Source organism: Setaria viridis, chromosome 8 (assembly GCF_005286985.2).
Source record: "Setaria viridis chromosome 8, Setaria_viridis_v4.0, whole genome shotgun sequence".
NCBI lineage: Eukaryota > Viridiplantae > Streptophyta > Magnoliopsida > Poales > Poaceae > Setaria > Setaria viridis.
In genome coordinates this window covers 33533069-33555715 of record NC_048270.2, presented here as the reverse complement: position 1 = coordinate 33555715, position 22647 = coordinate 33533069, and the positions used below count along the sequence as shown (strand labels likewise).

Sequence of the window (22647 nt, the reverse complement as noted above, 5' to 3'; positions counted from 1 at the left end):
GCGCATGTATGTGCCCTGGAAGTTTCCCATGAAGATCTCCTTCAGGTCATTCCAGCTGCGGATCCGACCCGAAGGGATGTGTTCCAGCCAGGCTCGCGCCGAGTCGGCCAGAAAGAGCGGGAGATTGCGGATGATGAACAGGTCATCATCTGCCCCATCGGCCCGACATGCAAGCCGGTAGTCGCTGAGCCACAGCCCGGGGTTCGTCTCCTCGGAGTACTTGGCCACATTCGTAGGCTGCCTGAAGCGCGTCGGGAATGGCGCGTTCAGGATGCGCGCGGAGAAGGCCCTGGGCCCCGCTGGGTCGGGGCTCGGGCTGCGATCTTCTTCGCTGTCGTAGCGGCCGCCACGGTGGACGTGATAGCCACGGTCCACTTCGTCCTCTCGGTCCACGCGGGAGCGCCTCCTCGCGTCCAGAGTGTCGCGGGCGTCGCGGACGGGGTCGACGCACTGGTGAACGGACTGAGCCCCGCCTCCTGCGGGTGGCGGTGTCCGTCGAGCGGGTGCAGCCTGGTTCGCCCTGGGAGGAGGCTGGTGGACAGACTCCCCCCGCCTCTCAGGAGGTGCAGTGGGTGCTGCCCTGCTAGCGTTGTGCCCACGTCACCGGGACGCGGAGCTCTCCGCCTGCTGGACGGCGGCGCACTCGAGCAGGTCGCGCACATCTTGGTGCGCCTGATGCTCCTTATGCGTCACCGGCTCGGGGAGTCATCGGAGCAGGGCCGCCGCTGCAGCGATGTTCTGGCTGGCACGAGCGAAGAGCTGAGGGCGATCTCCGTCCACGCAAATGCGTCGTTGGATGTCGCGCGCCCGTTGTCGTGCCCCACCTTCGTTACGGGGGCGCTCGACCACCTGGTGGGGCGCCGCGTGCGCGTCCGGCTGTCGTAGCTGCGGCGTGCGGTGGGGGAGTGTGCTGCCTCCCCTTGGCGCCATTATTGTTTGACCCCTCGGAGTGCGCGTCGGCCATGAAGCACTCGTGTGAGGGGTGGTGGCTCCTGTTGTCGGAACCGGCGTCGGAGGCTGTCCTCGCCACGCCCACGAGCTCGTTGCTCATAGGTGACATGGTCATGGACCGCGCCAGAAGGCGACCGTGGGTCGCCGCGGCATTGCACAGCCCGAAGGGCCACTCCTCCGAAGGGGGCCCTGTGGTGCACGCCCGGTCGCTCACTGCTATCCCGGCGGCGCAGCCGGGGACGTCGGGGCGAGCGGGCAGGCCAAGGAGAGGGATCAGTGCGACTCCCTCCCCCGTGGCGAGGAAGTCCAAGCTCCCAAAGCGGACGAGGGAGCCGGCAGCAAAGCTGGCGTCATGGCTGGCCATCAGAAGCTAGTGATGTACACGCAAAGGTCCCCTAGCTGGCACGCCAACTGTCGTTGTCAAGATTAGCGGGTCAAGACTACTGCTAGTAAATTTCTTTTATGCGCGTAAGGCTTCTAATGGTGGCGTGAGAAGACACGGGGTTAGACTGGTTCGGGCAAGGAAAGCCCTACGTCCAGTATGAGGAGCTGCTCGTGTTACTCACGCAAGGTCTGTAGTAGGGGTTACAAATAGGCGAGAGAGGGAGCCGGTCCCAAGTCTCTTGGGTGTGCACCGATGCTCGTGAGGTGAGTGTGTGGGTTCTATTGGCCTGAGAGTCCTCCCGGTATCGGGGCCCCTGGTTCTCCTTTTATAGCGCAAGGAGGGCTCAGGGTTATAGGTGAACCGGGGTCTGGAGAAGTGAAAGAGATAAGCTGAGTAAAGTAAAGTACAAGGAGAAGGACCAAGTCCCCGGGCCGCCCCCTCCTGCTTCAGCCTTCGGCTCCTGTCAGCGCGTCCACCAGAGGAGGGCAGCTGTCTTCAGATCATGTCGACGATCTTCCTGGCGACCGCTGCCGCCAAGCATGATGATGGTGTTTGGTCGTGGCAACTATGCACGTTGGGGGATACGGCTGACCCCTGTTGTCCTGCTTACGATCCGTGGGACACGGACGTCGCGTCCCTGTCGCTGGATACGCGGGGCGCGAGAACGGGCGGAGCTCCCTCCTGTGCCGGATGGCGCATGCCATGAGTGCCTTATGGCGAATCAGGGGGAGCCGTGGCACTGTAGCCTGTGCGGTCGTGGCTACAGCGTTCTATGCCCGGGTACTTGTGGTGGTCACGTCAAAGGGCGCAGGCGCCTTTCTGCGCGATAGAGCCGCGGTGCATTTATGACAAGATCAGTGAGGGGCCCACGAGATCCGCGTCCTCGTTTGCTGGTCTATGCCCGAGGCGGACCCTTGTCTTGTGGGCCCGAATGAGTCTGACCCTTTACACTCGGGGTTGGGCGAGGCGGAACTTTGCGGCGAGGGGTCGGGTGCATCCGACCCTGGGACCGTGGGTCGGGTGAGGCGGAGTTTTGCCATCGAGGGATCGGGAGTGTCCGACCCCAGGGTCCTGGGTCGGACGAGACGGAGCGGGATGTTCCCTGCCCATGCTGGGCCGGCGGCAATCGTCATTACCGCAGGTGGGCCTGGGCCTTCATGATTTGTTTTAAGGGGCATTTGGAGGTTGTTTATATTTCCCCCCAACGAAACTATAGCTATAGGTTTACACACTCCGCAGAGGTTGTACAACTGTACCTGCACGGATGGAGCCTGAACAGTAGCGATCCGTCCAAACCCCCTTAACGGTCGAAGCCCTAGTAAGTGGATAGTACTCACTTGTTTTCTCGAGTCTGGAACCACTCTCAACTGCAGGGCACTCCGTCACCAGTTGAGAACCTCGAAGCTGTGAAACCTACCCATGCCGGGGTGCACTCTGGTCATAGCAGGTCAACGCATTTGCATATTGGAGGATAGATAGGCCATCATCAACTAAGTGAGGGATTAAGCTAGAGTACACGCTGTCTCCATCCCATCCGTGTACTCTTGCTTGGCGGAGGCCGGACACGTCGACATCGGTGAGTCACGTCGGGTGCGGCGTGCAAGAGGCTTTGACCAGTTTGGCCTCAAAATCGGGTCTGAGTCACACCTGCGGGGTGTGCAAGAGGGTTTGACTGGTTTGAACTCAAAACCAGAGGATGAGTTCGGTGCAGCTGGACATCGTCGAGTCAGAGGACGCGCGGTATTATCACGAAGCTTGCGTCGAGGCAAAGCTAAGTCGTAAAGGCGCTGGGTTCATCCGATGTACGAGGAAAAAGTTAAATGATTTTACCTATGGAGGTATTTGAGTTGTGTGCTTCATGTAAGGACATTCTGATCATTTTTCGGATGTCTATGTCTATATATATTTGTGTGTGTGGAGGGCTGTTGGGCATCTCTTTGATGGTGAGCTTCTCATTTGATTGTGGGAGCCTTTGGGTGTGAGAAAGGGACAGAGATGAGTGGATCTTTATATTGATTTTTTTGCCATCCTAATTTCGATTGTGCTTAGGAGTGACTTGTAACCGAACATGGTGGAATAATTTAAAGATCAATTTCATGCCATCTTGTTCATACTCTTTGAATCTGAAATTTATCTTTTTCAGATTTTTTTAGCATTTTTGTGGAAATTTTTGTTCAACATGTTTAAATCCAAATCCCATAAAATTTGTTGGGGGAATTTGTTTCTAGGATCTTTATGAGCAACTTTGATGTGACCTCCCTCAAATCACTCACGAATTTAGCTTGAATTTGAGTTTTCCCAAACCGTTTTCTTCGTGGAGGGCATTCGGTTTTCTCCTAAATCCGCTCTGAATACTTGAGCTTTCCAAAATCTTTTTCATGGATCTATTATACCTTGAGGTGTTTCTTCTATGGATCAAGTTTTATTTGGATCCGTGGAGTTTCGAGAGAGGACTTTTGATTCAAAGTTGAGCTTTGTTCGTCGTGTTCTTGCTCTGTTCGTCTCTGTTCTTCTATCGGGCAGAGGCACGCGTGCGGCACGCGCGCCAAGCGCGACGCTGCTGCGCTGGGCTCCACAGGCCGGCACTCACGGACCAGGCGAGGCAAGCTGCACGCCAGCCCAGCCAGGCACGCCGGCCCAGAGCGGCTCAGGCAGGCCACGCTAGGCCTAGTTCGCGGTGCGGAGCAAGCCGGCCCGGTCGAGCAGATCAGCAGCAGCGACCAGCCCAGCCCTGACAGCAGAAGCAAGGTTTGGCCATTATTCAGAGATAGTTGTTTTGATTCAGGCGTGTCACTTGCACAGCTACAGGAACTAATCATTGCATGCATGCTTTTGACCGTGTGTGCCTGATCAGTTTAGTAGTTGATGAGTTAATCGATGAACTAATACATGTCTGAATGCATGAGCACTTGTTTAATCCTTGTCTATGCACGTCTGTCAGCAGTAGCAATGGTTCAGTACTTCTCTGTTTTGCTTAGCAGCTCGACTGCTCATTCAGTTCTGTAATGTGAGCAGCTCTGTTCTTTTCTCCAAGGCCATGAGACTGACAACGGGTGCAATGCAATAGTGCAGCTCAATTTAATCTTTGCTTAGTGGTACTGCAGGTTCTTTGCTTGGTCTTTGTTACTTGCTTATGGACAAAGCTCTAGCTGTCATTTACTGCCTGCTACAGTACAGCCAATGCTTTTGAAGTGTCTGTGTCTTGCAATAGTGAATCAATTTCCGGTTGCTTGAAGATAGTGCCTGCTGTTGGTCAAGATTTCATACCGCGATTGTTGGCGCCAACAGCAGCCCCCCAGGCAGAAAAAACACCTGTTTGACAGCACAATATTTCTCATATTTTCGTTTACACACCAGCCATCACAATACAGACCTTTTCGTGGATGTACACGAGACACAAGAGCCTTATTGGTACATATAGACCAATATAAAATTTCAGTGTGTTCATTAGCATACAATATTATTTTCTGCTTCTTTATTATAATGATACACAGCTCTACTAAGCTTTCGAGGTAAAAAACAGGTAATGGTTTCTACTAATAACAGTAAGAGACTTGGAGCTAATCCTTCTCGGCTGAGAATACTGGATTGGGCCACGGCTGGCAGTCAGCATCTCGAACTTCAGTAAATACCCGCCAGGCCATCAGGATAAAACATGGCTCCCTGCAGCTTCAAAACTGATTTCTTAGGATGATCAGCTAGCGTGTCGTCTTCCAAACCTGCAAGTTGGAGTGTCGGACTTCCCTGTGGTAAACCGGATGCTAGGTTTAGATAGAGTAATAGAAGAAAGGAAGTACGAATGGCAGGCATACAACAGAAACAATTGCCTACATACCTTAGTTCGACTCCTCGGACGACTCCTGGGACGAACGTGGCTCAAACCTGTTGGAGTTGTTCCAAATTCACTCCAGGATAAAGGCCAACCTTCCCGACCCCATACACTCGAGGTCGGGCGAGGCGGAGCGTCTCCCGACCCCTGGACTCGGGGTCGGGCGAGGCGGAGATCCACCCTCAAGGGGTCAGGCGCATCCGACCCCTGGCTCGGGGTCGGGCGAGGCGGAGTTCCGGGCGCATCCAACTCCAGGACGAAGGACCCAGGATCAGGCGAGGTGGAGTTCCATCCTCGCCCGGGACCAAGAGTCCGTACAACTTTATACCCCTTGCTAGGGTTTCGAAGAGAGAGAGATTATCAGATTCTCTTGTAAGCCGCCATAGGCGTGTAACCTTAAACTCTTGAGATAGTGAGATTGTTGACGGCTGGTGCCCGTGGTTTTTTCCCCTTCACATCGAAGGGGTTTTCCACGTAAATCGTGTGTCTCTTTTGCGGTTTGATTCTTTACTTCATATTCCATACGCCGCTCATAACAAAACCTCCAGTTTCGGAGCAGGTTTATTCAGATGCTTGACAAGTTGCTGCTCCAATGCTACCTTGAGTGCGTCGACGAAGTCACCCATAAGCCAGACTTGCTTGAGGGAAACCGGGTGCTCTAACCCAGAGAACTGCATATCCGACCCCATAAGGCAGTGAATCTTCAGCTGCTCAAGCTTTTCCATTGCATCAAAGCCAAACCTTACACGTAACTTCGATTTGCAGACAATCTCGAGGACCTCGAGTTTGCTGAAATAGCCATACTGAAATTGGAGCTCGCCATCTTGATCTTCATTGACACGGAGGCGCAGAGTACGCAGACTTGGTAAGCTCCCCATGACCTCTATGTCATCTGGTGTGAACAGTGTAGTCTTCTCTAAAGTCAGCTTCAAGAGATTATTTTGATACCTGATCCTTGGGAACTTCTCTACATGGCCGTGCACCTTTAGGCTCCGTAGGCCTTCGGGAAAGTGGATGAAGTTCGAATGAACAAAATGGTCGTTCTTCTCAAACTGCAAAGACAATGATTCCAAATGACGTGCATCAAAATCTAAAAGCTGAAAAAACCTTTCGCTGACTTTGCGGTTGATCCTGAACAATTCGAGTTTTTTCAACTGGGGAAAGAGGGAACGGATCTCACTAAGAGTGGCATCCCCTGCAGTATTTACATCAATAGCACCAAGCGTCTGCAAGGCTTTCAGTCTCTCGATCCCTCTTGGAACCTCAACACCATTGCTGAAAGAGCCATCAGTTCCACGTCCGATGTCATATTGCGTCCACGCTATGGTGTAGTTACCTGCACGAATGTACTGCAGCTTCTGTAGCCGGGTGATGCATGGTGGTAGCGCGACTATAGAGGTGTCTCTGATATCCAGAGTTTGCAGCTGCATCAGCTCACCCACGGAATCTGGCAGTCGCGAAACATTCCTCTGTCCTCTTAGCGAGAGGAACTTCAGACGAGGCAGCAGCTTCCCTGCCGCCTCCAAATCAACATTCCGTACACCCGCTGCATTCTCTAGATCCAGCACCCGAAGCACCCTCATCCTGTCCGAGACGTACCATGGCCAAAACATTGTTCTAAACACTGTCAAAGACCGTAGCCGTGAGAAGTCCAAACCCTCGAACACAAACCGGTCATCCTCCCAGGATCTCCCAAGTGCTAGGTGCTGTCCTATGCCTTCTGTGGTCAGCCGGCCATGCCCCTTCTCCAGTGCAGAGACTTCCACTGGAAAGAAAACTCTCTCTTCCACCGGCCGCGAGATGATATACTCGCGGAAGAAACCATTGACTCGGTACCCAATAACCTTACTTGCCTCCAGTACTGGCTGAATGATGCTCAGTGCAGCAACCTCGTCAAAAAGCTTCTCCGCGTACTTCTCCATGCTAATGCTGTCGGTGCCCTTTGAGTAGCCCTCCGCGATCCACCGCCTCACCAAACGCCTCCTCCCGATGATCCCGTCTTGAGGAAAGACCGATAGATAAAGCATGCATTTCTTGAGATGCCGAGGGCAAGCATGCAAGTAAGAATGCATCCAGGCAAGTATGCCACGTAAGGGAGCAAACTCTGGGTTGGTCTCTAGCTCGTGCATAAAGTTGTTACTCAGACGCCTCATCTCCTGCTTGAGTTTGCTTGGTCTTCTGGCCAAGTATCTTGCCAAAGTTACAGTCACTTTTGGAAGCCCGCCACACTTGGACACGATATGATATGCTTCTTCTTTCATCTGGTCTTCCTGATAGCATCCTTCCTCCTCGAGAATCTATTGGTCAAACAAGTGTGAAATACAAACTTTAATATTTTCGTTTGAACATTTGAACTGAAAGATGATAGTATATACTCCATCTGTTTCAAATTATATGTCGTTTCAAACATTTGAACAAGTTTTGGGAGTTACTTTATATTATTTTTCACAATGGAATAGGTCAGTAATTTTTTGTGTTGACTTAGGGTACTATAGACTTTTTAGATGATTTTTTTTATAATTGGCTAAGGCAAGTAATTTAGATATAGATTTGGGGTTACTTTAGACTATTTTTTTATAATAGCACATATGGGTAAATTTATAAAAAAACATATTAGATCTATTGGTTGTTATTGTCCATGATTTTTAGAGTCTCCTGAATTGACGTCTAGATGTTTCCATTGTTTGTTAGAATTTGTAGGATTTATCTATTTTTCTATGGTGCCTATTGAGGTTTCAATATATATGGAGGCTCTAAAAAGAGTTTCTAGTTAGTAATAGTATGATACAGTAAGGAATTATGCTAGTAGATATAAGTAGAAACTAAATGGAACAATGCTTGTGAGAAAACACACCTTTTCGAACAGTTCAAGGGGTGCATCAGCTTCAAGACCTTTGATATTATGCACTACTGCATTGTTTGATGATACTGCACAATGTTCGCCAACACTTTCTTCCGAAGTAATGGTGATGATACAGCTTCTTGAACCTCCGCTTCCTATCAAGTTAGATTTTATCCAATCCCAGTCTTCCGTGGACTGCAAACCATCAATTACGACTAGGTACACATGCTCATGTAGAAGATGTCGACATTCTTGGATGGGATCTTTTGCTTGATGTGCTTTAGAATATCTTTCCTCCGAAGAAATTGATTCCAGATACAAATTCAGAAGTAAATTTCGGGAGAAGTCTGTGGGATTGAATGGATGGGAAACACTAGCCCAAGCGTGCTTCCATGAATTATTACTAGTCTGCCATTTGCAGTAGATGTCCCAAATGAGTCCTGATTTACCAACACCAGGCATTCCCCACAAAGAAATAAGACGACCTTCTTGGATTTGCTCAAAAAGTGCATCCACTTCAATGTCACGTCCAAGAAGGCCATACTTGCACAATGAATGGTCGGGTTCTTCCTTTATAAAGGAATGGACTCTATCATGCTGGAAACCCTGCAGATATAGAAACAGATGTACAAACAAGTTGAAAGAAGAATAGAGAGGGGAGATTAATTATTTTCAATTAAAATAAGCACCTATGCCAATAAGTGCTAGTAAACAAATAAGATTTCTCAACTAACATTTGGCCGCTTTGGGCTGTCAAATTAGATCGCCAACCTAAACTAGTAGCTAGGAAAATTGACATGTATGAAAAATTCCCTGATTCAGTGGAAAAGTTATATTCATTAATTATTGAACTATGTTTCTGGTAGACGGGCGCACAAAACTAAAGCAGACATAGCACTGTTTTCAAACGATGCACACAATCACACACAAAGAAAAGGAAGTTTAATTGGGGGACAATAGAAATCTGCACATAGGTTTCAATAATTCAGATCTTGAATTGGTATATGGTTTTTATATGTATTTGTTGGGTGCCAACAGCATTTGTACAACAAAGCCATCTAAAAATAAGAGCATGAACAATAGAGAAGATAGAGTCCACTAGGAGGTATGTGTAATCATGAAAATGTTAATTTGGTTACCTGCATTTTGCTTAGCCTGGTCTAAAAGATGAATACAGAAGTGCTTTGTTGCCTGCATGTTACTAAGGTATGACAGCCTGGCTTTGTAGAAACATGAAATTTTTGCAGAGCTTGGCTTGCTTGATGCAGTCAACAACTGCCTAGCTAATGATGCTACTACTGCATTGTTAGGATATATCAAGTGATATTATTGTGCTTAAGGAATATTGATGCTTATAAAATAAATGCTCCACAAATATTTAAAAATGCACAAAATAAATATCATAATAACCCTTATTTGTCCACATTTATCTCATACAACTAATGTTTCGCAGGCAACTAAACAGCTTTCTCTTCTTAGCCAAGCTAAGGTGGATTTTGTTTACCAGCCAGGCTAGAGCATGCGGGCAAAATCTAGAGCTCAGAAAGTGGCTCATATTTTTGTTCGTGTCATGTATTACAAACTCCCACTATATATGGTAAATAAAATATATAGAAAATCGAAAAAGTGGTGTGCCAGCGACATGTATGAAATATTTTTTTTAATTTCTGAAAGTACACTATTGATTTACCTCTTTGAAATAGACGCAGACAGAGTGATCCGGTGAAAACTGGACAAGCTCAAAAACTCGACACGGCTCCCCCGCGCATAGGCTTGCGATCACCGGCTGGTGGGTTAACAAGACAATCCGGCTTCCTTTCTTCGTGTCCGGCAGGTAGGATCTGATGGTATCCAACTGTGCCATGGTATATAGGTCTTCAAGGACGATGAGGTACCTATGTGTGCTGATTTTATTAGCAAACTCCTTTAGCAGATCGCCTTGGGCGACCTGCATCCTCATCAACGCATCCAGACTTATGCTTCCTTCTTGTTGTTCTTGGCTGCAGCAAGAGTGTGCGAAGAACTGAATCATCAAGGTCCGTATAAACTCATGAGCATTAAAAGGCTCCATAAGCTTCACCCAGGCGCGGCATTCAAATTCCTTGTAGATTCTTGAATCACCGTACAACTTCCTGATGATGGCTACTTTCCCAAGATCACCTTCTGGTCCGCAGACCGAGATCACTTGAAGGTCCTCGTCTTCCCTAGTGATCAATCCGGGAAGATCCAAGGGGCTCGTCTTCTTAACAGCATTGGTGAGAATGTCAAATGAACTTGTGCTGGAGGCAGCAGTCCTTTGAACCTGCTGATTGATGGGTTTGGAGCCAGAGTCTACAATAAGGTTGTAGCGTATGTTCCTCTGGCTCACGTCCACCACTCGAGCCCTCAGCAGTGTTGTCTCGGCGACGGCTTCGTCCACTGGCAGCGCTGCTCCCGTCTTGCCACAAGACGCCAACAGCCGGAGCCACCAGGACCTCTTCTTTGTGTCCAGTTGGAGGACGAACTCAATGCAGTCCTCCGTGTCATAGGAGAGGTCGCGGACCTGCCTCACCCAGGTCCACACAACATCGTTCCTGACGCGCTCCGCGTCGGCGACGTTGAGGAAGGACTGCATCATCTCGAACTCCCCCGTGATGAACACGAGATCACGCTGCACAATCTGCCACTGCTCTGCCTCCTCCTTGATGGCGGTCCTGACTTTGTCCGCCAGCAACTGAACCGCCGCCCTGGAAATCCCGATTGCAAGGTCCGCCATTACTCTCAGGTGTGTATCCTATGGGTTTGCTTGTGTAGCAGAAGCTAGCAAGTGGTACTGCTAATGCTGAGAGTTGTGTGCCCCCATGAGTTTATGGGGATGGTATTATAAAGGGGACCTTACCTTAGGCGTAGGAACACAAAATTGGGTGGCTGAAGCAAAGAACATTGTTTTTCTTTTCAAGTTGCGTGCCTCACCATTTAGCACAAGTTCTTCTACTTCCGCTTTTCATGCAGAATCGCCCTTCTAGGCACAAGTTCTTGGAAGCTGGAAGCAACAGGTGATGGTTGCTTCTAATGCGAGTAATCCTTCAAAGTGTGCAAAGGAGAAAGGATCACAATTCACAGAACTAGGCAAAGGTAGTATGCCCAAGCAAAGAACTCGAGGTGTGCAATCAGTTTAGCATTTTAAGGTGTGCAAATCATTAATAAGAGCTCAAGGTATTTGCTTTCTTTATGCACATCAAAAAAGCATGGGTTCGCCAACTTCCTTTTGTGTGGTAGAAGCAGAGGCAAGCAAACCGTTAGTTTGATTTGAACCGTGTCGGTGTTATTTAGTCAGGTCTCTGAAACTGGGCTTTTTTGGGATGGAACTGGTATGATTCATGTCTATTTCCCCTGAAACTATCAAGATGCATTGATACAATTTTGTGATCCTAAACTCATTGTGGAAGTGCACTAATACATCATCTCAACTCTTCTGCGTTTATTGGAACTGAAATTGCCTGCAGGCTGCGACACAAGTGAAAGAATGGAGGTGTACTGGAAGTCTGAACTTCTGCTAAAACGATTTGCACATTCGGACTATTAGTACTTCGCATCAGTTTGTGGCGCTGAGTTCCTTCTGGAACCGGTGGCACAGATGAAAAATTGGGGGTGTACTGAAAGTCTGAACTTCTGCTAAAACGATGTTGCACATTCAAACTAGTAATCTTTGCAGAAGTGAAGCTGAAAGAATGAGATTCTTGCTGTGACAGAACAAAAATGTGCTCTCAAACAGAGGTGAAGCTGGAAGAATGAGATTCTACGACGCACGCTGAACTAAAAATTGAAACTTTGAAAGAACGATGGGCACTGAACTAAAAATTGAAAGAAAATCAAAAAAATCAAATTTGTCTGATAACCAACCAGACCACCCAGATAGTTTGATAGAATGTTCATTAAATCTTATTAATCCAATTGCTCTGGCACAGCAAGAAGCCAAGAAGTAGCGAAGAGCCGGTAGCCCAGGGGGTGGGTCCCACACTGCCTCCATTCTGCCATCACACCTCGCCGCCGCCGGCGACCCTCCCGGCCATGGGGAAGAGGAAGGACAGAGCCGCCAAGGAGCAGAACCCCGACCTCCCCCTACATTCCCATCCCACCACCTCCACGACCGAGCACAAGCGCCGGCAGCGGCGAGACCCCGTCCCGGCAACCGGCTCCGACTCCGAGCCGGACCCCTCGCCGCCGTCCTCGCCGGCGGGATCCGTGCGGCGCCTGATCGAGCCCTACTCGAAGCCCCGCCTCGTCGCCATCCTAGCGGAGGCGACCGCGTCCGACCCCGCGCTGCGCGCCCGCCTCGTCGCCGCCGCCGACGCGTCCCCGTCCCACCGCCGGCTCTTCGTCCACGGCCTTCCCCCGCGCGCCGATGCCGCCGCGCTCGCGGAGGCGTTCTCCCGCTTCGGGGCCCTCGCCGAATGCCACGCCGTCGCGGACCGCGGGCGGCGGTGCAGAGGGTACGCCTTCGTGTCCTTCGCCTCCCGCGCCGCCGCCCGCCGCGCCCTCCTGGACGCCCCGCGCGTCCTCGTCGCCAGCCGCCACGTCTCGGCGCAGTTCGCCTCGGCCGGCCCCGACCGGTCCCGCGGGTGCGGTGGCGGCGCCGGGAGGCGGGTGTACGTGACCAACGTCGCGCCGGACGCCGGCGCGGAGCGCCTGCGCGCGTTCTTCGCGCGGTTCGGGGAGCTCGAGGGCGGGCCGTTCGGCTTCGACGCCGACACGGGCAGGTCCCGCGGGTACGCGCTGTTCGTGTACCGCGCGGCGGCCGGCGCCGCGACGGCGGTGGCAGAGCCGTACCGCGTGTTCGAGGGGCGCATGCTGCATTGCCAGCTCGCCAATGAACCCGCGCGGAAGGCCAAGGCACCCCCGGCGCCGCCGCTACCGGCGGCAGAGGCGCCCGCGTTGCAGCCGATGCTTGATGCCATAGCGGCCGCCGGCGTGGGGGACCTTGCAGCCTACGCGCGGGACCCGGCGCAGGCTGCGGCATTGCTCGGGCAGAACCCGGCGCTTGCAGCTGCGGCATTGAGCTCTGCATTGGCGGCTGCTGCACAGAGTCCGGCAGTGGCTGCTGTTGCCACAAATCCGGCTGCTGCGTCTGCACTGATGCCAGTAGCTGCGGCCGCAGGAAGACGGACAAGGGCAACGACCGCAGCAGCGGCGGTGCCATCGCCGGTGAAGTTTGGTGTTCGACCAAGCGGCGGCGCAGGGCTGCTTGGGCCATACAAGCCACCAGCCCACCATCGTCGCCATTGGCGTCTGCGGCGGCTGCTGCACGTGGAGGATCATCCACTGCGGGGAGCCATTGACCACCGACTTTCGTTCAGTCATGTAACTGACATTGCAGCGTGCTTTTGTAGTGGCTTTTAGGACGAAGCTGTGTGTCACCTTGTAGTTTTACTTCGTTCATCTGTGGCTTGTGAGCCTATATGTGGCACCTCAATGTTTAGATGCCTGTGTTTGCTCATCCCTTTGCTTGGGTGAAACTGAATCGCGCTGATGACAATCTGACAGACGTGCCATTTGGTAGCTGAATTTGTCATCAGAGGCTGAGAGCTAAGGTGATGTGTTCATGTGCGTGTCTCTGACCAAGACACGGAGGAGTGGTGAAAGCCGGGGGATTCCTGGAATCTGAAACAGAAGCGCAGGAGGGACTGGCCAGCGCCGTATCAAAAGCCGGAGGATCACCGGTGCCACTCCGGCGGTCCATCGCCAACGGCAACGCCATCGCTTGCCTTGCCGCCGCGGCTTCGACGCGGCGAATGGCACCGCGCGCCTCCGGCGTCCTCTCGTGGCCGCGGCAGCAGATGAGCGAGAGATAGCTGGTGCTTAGCGCTTCCGGCGTGGGCGGACGGCGGGGAGGACGGTGGCGGCAGACGGGCAGGAGGAGAAGACGATCCCATCCAGGGGGGTTCTTGAAAGATTATAGGGTGCTATTTGTAAATATTTGGATCGTGATCAATAATCGCGATCCAAAGTAGGGTTCTATTTGAAAAAGTTTGGATCGCGATTATTAGTCCGCGATCCAGTTAGGGGTGTTTCTGCAAATTACTCGGCCGGCCCATCCGCAAGCCGGCGATGCCGCCTCCGCCACCGCCTACCTTCGCTTGGCCCCGGCGTGCCGTGGACAAGCTGTGTTGCCGGCGGTCCCCTCCCGCGCGCCACCGCTGCACGCCCCCGTCCCCTGCTGCGGCAGAGTTCCTCCACCCGGCGGCGCCGTCAAGCCACACCGGCAGTGGTGCCATCGCCGGTGAAGTTTGGTGTTCGACCAAGCGGCGGCGCAGGGCTTCTTGGACCATACAAGCCACCGTCGTCGCCGGTGGTGTCATCGTCCCCAGGGAGGAACGATAGGTAACCAATAACCATCTCTGTCTGCCAAAGAATATGATTGTTTTGGTTGTTTTACTCGCTGCAATTGCGATTGGGCATTTGTTGTTCTTATCGATTGAGATTCTTCAGAGGTTGAATTACTCCTGTTTTTGGATATTGATTTGCAGAGATGGACAGTTGGACCCAGCAAGTCTTGGTTCTGCTCAAGCTGGAGGGGCCTCTAGATTGGTTGCCAATGGCTTCTGTTTGGGAATTTCGGGGATATGGGTGCAAATCTAGCTGTTGTAACCCTGCCTTTACATTAGCTCCCTGGCTCCACCATCTTGATCGAATCTTTATGCGCCTGTCTTGATTTTTTCTTAGTTGCAATTATCTCATGAAACAGCTCGGGGTAACTATGTCCATTTTTCACCTGAAAATGTCCATTTTTCTGAACATTTTTTCACAGCAGTTCATTTCCATGAGAAGAAGCTGCTCTGCTCAGATGCCTGCAGTTTACTCATGTGGTACAGCATAAACCAACCTAAATTTTACCATGAATAGATATAACAGCAAAAAAGTCTAAGCCAACCTAATTTGCATTCTTTATATTTAACGTGTATCAATTAGTACAGGTTGTATATGAGAAAGAATTGCCTGAGCCATGGATCAATGGCATTGTACAATGTGTAGTTCTACCGTTGGAATAACATAGCTGGATGAACATTATGGCATCCTCCATTCATCACAAAAATAAACCATTCCTCCTGAAACTGCCTGTATTATGTACAAGGTCACATAACGCTTCCTGCTTGGAGCTTGGTTACAGTATTTTCGGTCTTCTCCGACGCTAGTAGGATTACTTCCAGCTGATGTATCCAGTGCTTCTGTTGGTATACCGGTTATAGCATAGAGCACACCAGGCAGTAGCAAATACTGGTTTCTGCCTTGTACTGGTGTTGCTGATAGCATACAGCACTGTAAATCCCTAAGCGAGGAACCATGACACTTCACTTCCACCTCTTTGAGTTTTTAAGCGACTTCGATTTCTGCTTGCTTTGTTGGAAGGCCTGCACCTTCTGCTTCTTTCTGGCTTCTTTCTCCGCCTGCATTCGAGTTCAGAAAAAAAATGTTAGATTGACAAACTAAAGCAAAGGAAATTTATGGTTCATACCTGAAATGGTACTATGAATGGACCATAGCAATATTTACCTTCGACATTTTGGACTTGGCCTTTACTTTGGGGGCTTTCTCCTCGAGCTCTTCCTCACGGGCAAGTTCCCTTTCTCTGGCTTCAAGGTTCCTTTCAAGGTAATACTGAAATCATCGATGAAGAAAATTTCATCATACTTGCTTTCGTATGTCTTGATATGATTCAGAGTGGAAATCCTTTGTAAAACTAGATGGATTCCAATTCCTTTCCTTTCAGTGCGCACGTGTGTGTCACTCTCATGTTCAGATATTCTACATACTAACTTATGGAATTATTATTGCTAAAGTTTCTGGCACACTACTTCAGTACACGAGCTTCTAATTAACTTTGTCAAAAGTACAATACACTTAACTCTGAGTTAAGCAGATAACACTGTAAACAGATGGGATGATCATGCAGTTACACTAAGGGAATAATAGCAAGAAGAATTCAACATAATTCATGCCCATTGCGATCAGAAATCTGAAGGAAGCATAATGGTAGGCTTTAAAGAATAAAGATCATATGAGAACTTACATTGTAATCTCCTTTATAGTCCTGGATAGTCTGATCTTTTACTTCAATAACCCGGTTAACAATTTGTTTTACGAAGTAACGATCATGAGAAACTGTTATCACAGTACCTGTATACTCTGATATTGCCTCCTGTCATGCATGCAAAACCATTTATTAGGTCTGCATGCTCAAAATTTTTGACAATCCCATAACAGAGAAAAACGAGGAAACTAAAGATCATGAAAACTGAACTTTCGAGAAGGATGAGGGCTGCATCTGACCTCAAGCATTTCTTTTGATGGGATATCAAGATGGTTTGTCGGTTCATCCAAGATGAGTAAAGTAGATGGAGTCACCAAGAACTTGCAAAATGCAAGCCTCGCCTAAGGAATATTAGAGAAAGAGTGAGCTTTGGAGAGCATTCAGACAGAGCATAAAGGTAACCTGTGAGGAGTAATAACTGTACTGAAAATGCACATTACCTTCTCTCCACCACTTAAATATTGAACTTTTCTGTCCAGCATGTCATCCCTGAAGTTACAACGGCCAAGCAGACCTTTGATATCATCAAGCTTCCAATCTTCTGCAGCATCTGCTACAGTATCTAGCACAGTCTTCTCCAAATCAAGAGCTTCTGCCTGGTAAAACATCATATCCCATTAATCTAGTTGGAAAGTGCAATTTTTACTGTAGTTACTCAGAGGAGCATGATTAAGGTACCCACAGCAGCTAGATTTATCTGAAACAACCACACGAAGAGATAACAATTAGAGTGATTCAGTTTACCATACCTGATTCTGCTCGAAATAGTTTGGCAGCACATTGTGGTCCCCAAGAAGCACCTCACCACCTTGTGGCTTCTCCATCCCCAAAATAAGTTTAAGCAGTGTGCTCTTCCCACATCCATTGGGCCCAATGATAGCTATCTTTTCACCTCTCTCTACTATTAGGTTGGCATTGTTGAACAGAGTCTGAACACACATCGCAGCAATCAGAATGTGTGTAAATAGTTAGTGTATATGATATCACAATATAATAATATATTAATTCATAAACTGAAATCTTGGAAGCAATGAGCATTCACACAACGATGCTGACCTTATCCTCAAATCCAAACTGAAGATTCTTTATTGTTAACACGGTTCTACCACTTCTTCCCCGCTCAGGGAATCTGATCTTTAGCTGCTTCCGTTGGAAAGGTTTCTCAATCAACCCTTCCTTTTCAAGCTTCTCCAATTTCTGTTCAGATAAAGTCGTTAGAATCCACACAAAAATGTAAGCAGAAACATACAAAATAGCAGCTGAAAATGTAATATGATAGGCCACAGTGATTTGATGCAAGCCTCCACTATGAAATCCAAGCAATTACCTTTTGCTCACTGGAGGCACGCCCCGCGTTAACTCCAGCTCCAAGTCTGTTTATCAGTTCCTTTGTCTGTTCAATCTCCTTCTGCTGCTTCTCCCACGCAGCATACTGTGCCTCGACCGCTATCGCCTTGGCTAGAATGTACTCTGAGTAGTTACCCTTGTATGTCTTGGACACACCAAATTCAGTTTCCACTATCTTGGTACACAACTGATCAAGAAAAGCCCTGTCGTGAGATATGATGACCATCGGCACATCCTGAGTCTTCAGATAGCTCTCCAGCCACTCAATGGTGTCCAAATCGACATGATTTGTAGGCTCATCAAGTAGCAGCAAATCAGGATCCTGCAAAAAATCAGATTTTAGTAAACATAGAACAGAACAATACGCTTGAGAAAAAAAATCTAAACTAGAAGCAATTGCTGGATGACAACTCTATTGGAATTCATCACCAATTGGGTGCCACAATGCAATTCCATTTCCACCCAGCACAACTCTTCACATTGTAATATTGTAACAGCTGCAATTGTGGAATGCAAAAGGTCGAATTCTTATACCTGAAGAAGTATCTTGCCGAGGGACATCCTCATCTGCCACCCGCCGCTGAAGGACGCGACGAGGCGGTCGGCGTCCTCCGACGCGAACCCGAGCTCCGGCATGAGCTTCTGCACCTTGACGTCCACCATGTCGAGGTCGACGTCCTTCGACCGCCGCTGCAGGAGGTCGAGCTCGTCGAGGAGGCGGCCCATGAGGTCCATGTCCTCGGTGGCGCCCTCGAGCGCGGCCTGCACCTGCTCGAGCCGCCGCTTGACCTCCATCTCCTCCTCGAAGGCGCTGAAGAACTCCTCCCTGACGGTGCGGGAGGCGGAGACCTCGAACTCCTGGCTGAGGAAGGCGATCTTCATGTTCTCCTTGGCCTTGACGACGGTGCCGCCGTCGGGCTCCTCGAGCCCCGCGATTATGCGGAGCTGCGTCGTCTTGCCGGCGCCGTTCACGCCGACGAGGCCCACCTTCTCGCCGCGCTGCACCTCCCAGGACACGTCCTTGAGCACGGTGACGCCCTTGTAGGACTTGGAGATGCCCTCCAGCCGCACCCCCGACGGGATGCTCGACGCACCGCTGCTGCCGCCCGACCGCTTCTTCTTGGCGGCGCCGGCGGCGGAGGGGTCGGAGGATGAGGAGAGGAGGGAGGAAAGGTCCTGGTTTTTCGCCTCTTCCGTAGTGGTGGTGGTGGTGGAAGTTGAGGGGGAGGATGAGGTGGTTAGGCGGCAGTGGAGGGGTGCATGGCGGCGGCGGCGGAGGCGGCGGGAGATGGGGACGGAGCGGGACGGAGAAGGAGGGGAGGGGAGGAGGGCGGAATTGAGGCGGAGGGAGCGGAGCTTGCAGGAGAGGATGTCCATGGCGGCCATTGGAATGCTTGGTGGAGGCGGGGCCTCTCCCTCTGCTCTGATTCTTGGCTGGGTTGGGTGGAGGGAGAGAGGCCACACAGCACGAACCCACAACCAGGGGAGTGTATGGGTGAGGAAGGAGGTGGGGTAGAAGAAGAAACGGTTTTTTTTATATATATTAGTCAAATTTATTTGCTGGATGATTTTCAGGGTTTAATTTGACTTCAAATTTTTTCTGCCCCTCAAATTTTCTTTTATCAGTCTAGTTTCTTTCATTTTGTTTTTAAATGATACTATTGTTTGGGTCGAAATTCTATTTTTCCTTCCATGATTTACGGCTTTTTTTATTTTTCTTTTTGCAAAAGATGCTTTTTTAAGTTGTTGTCATGTGGTCTCAACATTTTTGGAGGTGGAGCATAGAAAATTTCTCCAAAATACATGACGTTGATGCTTTAGCTTGCAAACTAAAAATGGTTGCCGTACAGATGTCGCTCATATGACTTTTTTTTCTAAGTTGCTTTTAGAACCAATATTTTGGGCTAAATATATGTAGCGGGAAATGGTTTCTTAATATTATTAAATAGCTCTAATTTCTGTAGTTTTTATTCATAAATTCTTCTTTGTTGTATGTTTTGTTGGCAGCCTTATATTAGTATATTCTTCTTCGTTATATAACTCTTTTTCATAAAAGGGTTTAAATGGTTTTTTTTAGAAATTTCCTTTAATACCATTGGTTCCAGTACATTGGTACAGCATGTAGATCCTTATTATTGATATTGATCAGTTCACATACAAAGAGAGTATGGATGATGAATGAGAGGGGTAGAAGAAGAAAACGACGTTGTATCAAAACAATTTTATTAGATGCATTTTAAGGTTTAGGGATTTAACATTCAACCTTTTAGGTGAGAATGCAAAAGTTTCATAGTATAAGAACGTTCTCAAATTCAGTTTCTTCAGTTCTAGTTTCGTGTAGATATTTGTGTTTTCTATGGAAGCCTAGCATCAATTTCTTCTAGAGAAAGGGAACAAGAGAATAGTTTTTTTTGTTGGAGGTTTCTATTTGCTAATTTTGTGTGGTCTAAATGTTTTGGGCTGGTAGCGTACGAGAATTTTTTTCTCTGCGATGTTCCCTACAAGTACAAAGATCCAAGATATGGTCCCCAATATGCCATACTTTAAACAAAAAGTTGTGATTGTTAGGGAAAGAGGTGTTTACCTCCTCATTGCTCTTCTTGAAAAGTGGATTTCAAAATTTTACATTTTGTTTTGTTTTTGTTTTCTCATATAATTTTTTTGTTGTATAAGCTAATAAGCCCCCAAGTTGTTTGGAAAAAAGGGAGGTACATGCAGTGTATTCCTTATAGAGTTCCCATTGGTTGCTGCTTGATACATTTTTTTTTAGCAAATGCTCGGTACATTTTGGAAGGACACAATGCATACTAGCATCTCAAATTACAAATTTGGTAAATTTTGATAACAGCTAAATAGTGGGAGTATCTAGTACCATAGAGAAAATGACTTTTTCTAATAGGACATTTTGCTTTTATAAATCCTCGCTATACTTACTTGTTTTGGCAGCAATCTCCGATGGGCTGAAAGTCTGAAACACTCTTGTGGCCTAGGTTCATTCGCGGAGTGCAGGAAGAAGACGACGACAAGGCCGCGGTGGGCCACCCATCCGACCGGCCGGGGGGGCGCTGGGCCCAGGGCGGAATCGTGCAGGGGCTTCCCGGCCACTGGCAGCCACACACGTGTCCCTCGCTAGCGCACCGGAGATAAGCAGCCAGCCACCCGGTCTTCTTCTAGCTTGCTGTTTCAGTTTCAGCTGGTGATGCCGTGATGGACAATTGGACATAGCAGTTAGCAGCAATTGGCCAATTGGGCAACCAAGTCATTTGGGGAAAATTCTGACGATGAGAAGGTATCTACAACGATATTCGTTTATGGCTGTACGGATGGATGATCCATGAAAGAGCATGGCTATGGCCGAAAACCAGTTGCAGTCAGCAAAAAAAGAAAGGGAGCCAAAGCATTCCTCAGGCGTCAGTGACTCTGCAGATCTTCAGAGCCGGTCGATTCAGAATTCAGAAAACGAATGAACGAACTGGCAGCGTCTTGCTCACTTTTGTGATGCACGGGGTCCAGGCCAGGGCAGTTTGGAGCTTCCGCGAGGAGGTCGCCGGAAGGAACGGTCTGGAAGGGAGGAACGGCCGGAGCACGCCGCGGCGTGGATCGGAGCGGCGGCGGAGGCGGCGGTTTCTTGCCGGCCCGAACAAGCGGCCGCGCATTGGGGCTCCGACAGCTGGGGGATGAACACGAGACAATGAGAGCTGGGGCGGCCGGCAGGGGAGGAAGGAGGAGGGGACGCCCGGCGTCAGGTGGCGCTCCGGCGAGCCGCCGCGTGGGGGATTGGGTCGCGGCACAGGAATTTCGAAAAAGACCCCTTAATATTTTTAATATTTCCGAATAGGCTCTTGGATCGCGACTATTAATCGCGATCCGAATATTTATGAAATACCCCCTTATTTGCCATATAGCCTCCTGATTTGAATCAGGATCAATAAATCACGATCCGAGTATTTATAGAATGCACCCTACAATTTCCGTATAGCCCCTACTTCGGATTGGGCCCTCCTCCCGCCCATCCTCCGCCGCCGTTGCCATCCTCCGACCACGCCGGTTTGCGGTAATCCAGAGCCCCATTCATCTGACCCACCAATCCTTCGACTCAAAACTTAGCCCCCAAAGGATCCCCATCCATGGGCTCTGGCAGCTCCGTCTGATCGGACGTCGGAGGCCGCCACGAAATTTACGCCGCATCTGAGTTCGCATCTGAAATGGCAACGACCTCACCTATGCCGTCGAGTCCGCGACGTGTTCGTGGTGACTCCAAGCTCCCCAGGATCTAGGCATCTTATGGAGGGCTCCTTCATTTTCCGGAGCATTTGCAAGGTTGATGACAGCGATGAGCACCACCAACATTCTATTCTCGGAGGAAAGCCGACCCCGCATCGCTTGTTGCGGCCAACTTAGGCGGCGCCTGAGCTACCGCGCCGCCAGGCCCTTTACCACCTGCCCCCCTCGCTACTACCTGAGCAGGCCGCGCGAAAGCCCTCACGGCTGCAAGGAAGGCAGCAGCGATGCTTCTCCCGAAGCTTAGCGCCGGTTGCAGGAGGTGCGGCGGTCTATGGCGGCTGCCGCCGGCGTCGGCCCGTCAACATCGAGATCCAGCACCTCCGGGGTTAGATCCGGTGCCTACATGGCCAGATCTACGCGAGGGCGCCCCCCATGGCGGCGTTGATTCTGGCCCCGGGGATAGTAGCGGCATGTGCTTCCGATGAGGCCATGGCCAGATGCTCCCTCGGCCAACTGGTGCGGCGGGCTGCGGAGCAGTGCGTGAAGGGCTGTGTGGAGCGGCGGTGGTGCCCGAGGCCTAATCTGCGGGGGTACCAAGTAAACTGCCGTGGTCCGCGCGGGTTTCAGGGCAGTCACGGCTTGCTACAGTTGGGCTGCGCGGTGGCTGTGGGAGGCGGCATCCAAAAGGAGGATGCGCGCGGAGGAGGCCCTGCGGTGTGGGGAGCAAGCGGCCGGGCTGCAGCGGCGGAGGCGATTTGTTGGCAGTGGTGCATGGGGACGCCTCGGCTGTCATGGGCCACTGCGGGCGGTGAAGACCGCGCGTGGCAGCAACCGCGCGCGCCGACGATGTGGTGAGGCATCGTGGTGGGGCAACCGAAGGTGGTCTACACTGGGTGTAAGGAGGCACGGCGGTGGTGGTGCCCTTGGGAGGGCTTCCATGGTTGTCGTCTAGGGAGTACTGGGTTGTGTACATGTAGTGGCTAGGAGTGGGATGCTCTGGG

General features: G+C 50.2%; 3 protein-coding genes and 1 non-coding gene across 4 annotated transcripts; 2 read left to right on the top strand and 2 right to left on the bottom strand.

Annotated features, from left to right (window-relative positions):
- Nucleotides 1-4662: 4662 nt before the first annotated feature.
- LOC117833272 (disease resistance protein Pik-2) lies at nucleotides 4663-10990 on the bottom strand. The gene is made up of 4 exons (XM_034712713.2): nucleotides 9698-10990; nucleotides 8020-8613; nucleotides 5172-7462; nucleotides 4663-5080 (listed from the first exon to the last, which is right to left on the bottom strand). Exons 1-3 carry the CDS (start codon nucleotides 10760-10762, stop codon nucleotides 5696-5698), a joined length of 3426 nt encoding a protein of 1141 aa, XP_034568604.1. The 5' UTR covers nucleotides 10763-10990; the 3' UTR covers nucleotides 4663-5080; nucleotides 5172-5695.
- On the top strand, nucleotides 10634-11218 carry LOC117833274 (uncharacterized). Its single transcript, XR_011899086.1, has 2 exons — nucleotides 10634-10771; nucleotides 10999-11218. It is a non-coding gene; the product is annotated as an uncharacterized protein (transcript).
- Nucleotides 11219-11812: 594 nt separating this feature from the next.
- On the top strand, nucleotides 11813-13966 carry LOC140220054 (uncharacterized). The gene has a single exon (XM_072295790.1). It carries the CDS (start codon nucleotides 12058-12060, stop codon nucleotides 13384-13386), a length of 1329 nt encoding a protein of 442 aa, XP_072151891.1. The 5' UTR covers nucleotides 11813-12057; the 3' UTR covers nucleotides 13387-13966.
- A 942-nt stretch (nucleotides 13967-14908) lies between these two features.
- On the bottom strand, nucleotides 14909-18931 carry LOC117833273 (ABC transporter F family member 5). Its single transcript, XM_034712714.2, has 9 exons — nucleotides 17957-18931; nucleotides 17403-17744; nucleotides 17132-17272; nucleotides 16825-17004; nucleotides 16516-16671; nucleotides 16315-16416; nucleotides 16055-16183; nucleotides 15538-15642; nucleotides 14909-15431 (listed from the first exon to the last, which is right to left on the bottom strand). Exons 1-9 carry the CDS (start codon nucleotides 18806-18808, stop codon nucleotides 15336-15338), a joined length of 2103 nt encoding a protein of 700 aa, XP_034568605.1. The 5' UTR covers nucleotides 18809-18931; the 3' UTR covers nucleotides 14909-15335.
- Nucleotides 18932-22647: the final 3716 nt, after the last annotated feature.

What these genes read in the sequence shown, in the direction of transcription:
- LOC140220054 (XM_072295790.1), top strand. Translation starts at nt 12,058, where the DNA reads ATGGGGAAGAGGAAGGACAGAGCCGCCAAGGAGCAGAACCCCGACCTC.
- LOC117833273 (XM_034712714.2), bottom strand. Translation starts at nt 18,808, where the DNA reads ATGGCCGCCATGGACATCCTCTCCTGCAAGCTCCGCTCCCTCCGCCTC. An exon ending in ATTTAAGTGGTGGAGAGAAG is followed by an intron (nt 16,417 to 16,515) that starts GTAATGTGCATT and finishes AATATTCCTTAG; the next exon opens with GCGAGGCTTGCATTTTGCAA. An exon ending in ACTATAAAGGAGATTACAAT is followed by an intron (nt 15,643 to 16,054) that starts GTAAGTTCTCAT and finishes CGATGATTTCAG; the next exon opens with TATTACCTTGAAAGGAACCT.
- LOC117833272 (XM_034712713.2), bottom strand. Translation starts at nt 10,762, where the DNA reads ATGGCGGACCTTGCAATCGGGATTTCCAGGGCGGCGGTTCAGTTGCTG. An exon ending in TCTGCGTCTATTTCAAAGAG is followed by an intron (nt 8,614 to 9,697) that starts GTAAATCAATAG and finishes CTATATCTGCAG; the next exon opens with GGTTTCCAGCATGATAGAGT. An exon ending in CCCTTGAACTGTTCGAAAAG is followed by an intron (nt 7,463 to 8,019) that starts GTGTGTTTTCTC and finishes TTTGACCAATAG; the next exon opens with ATTCTCGAGGAGGAAGGATG.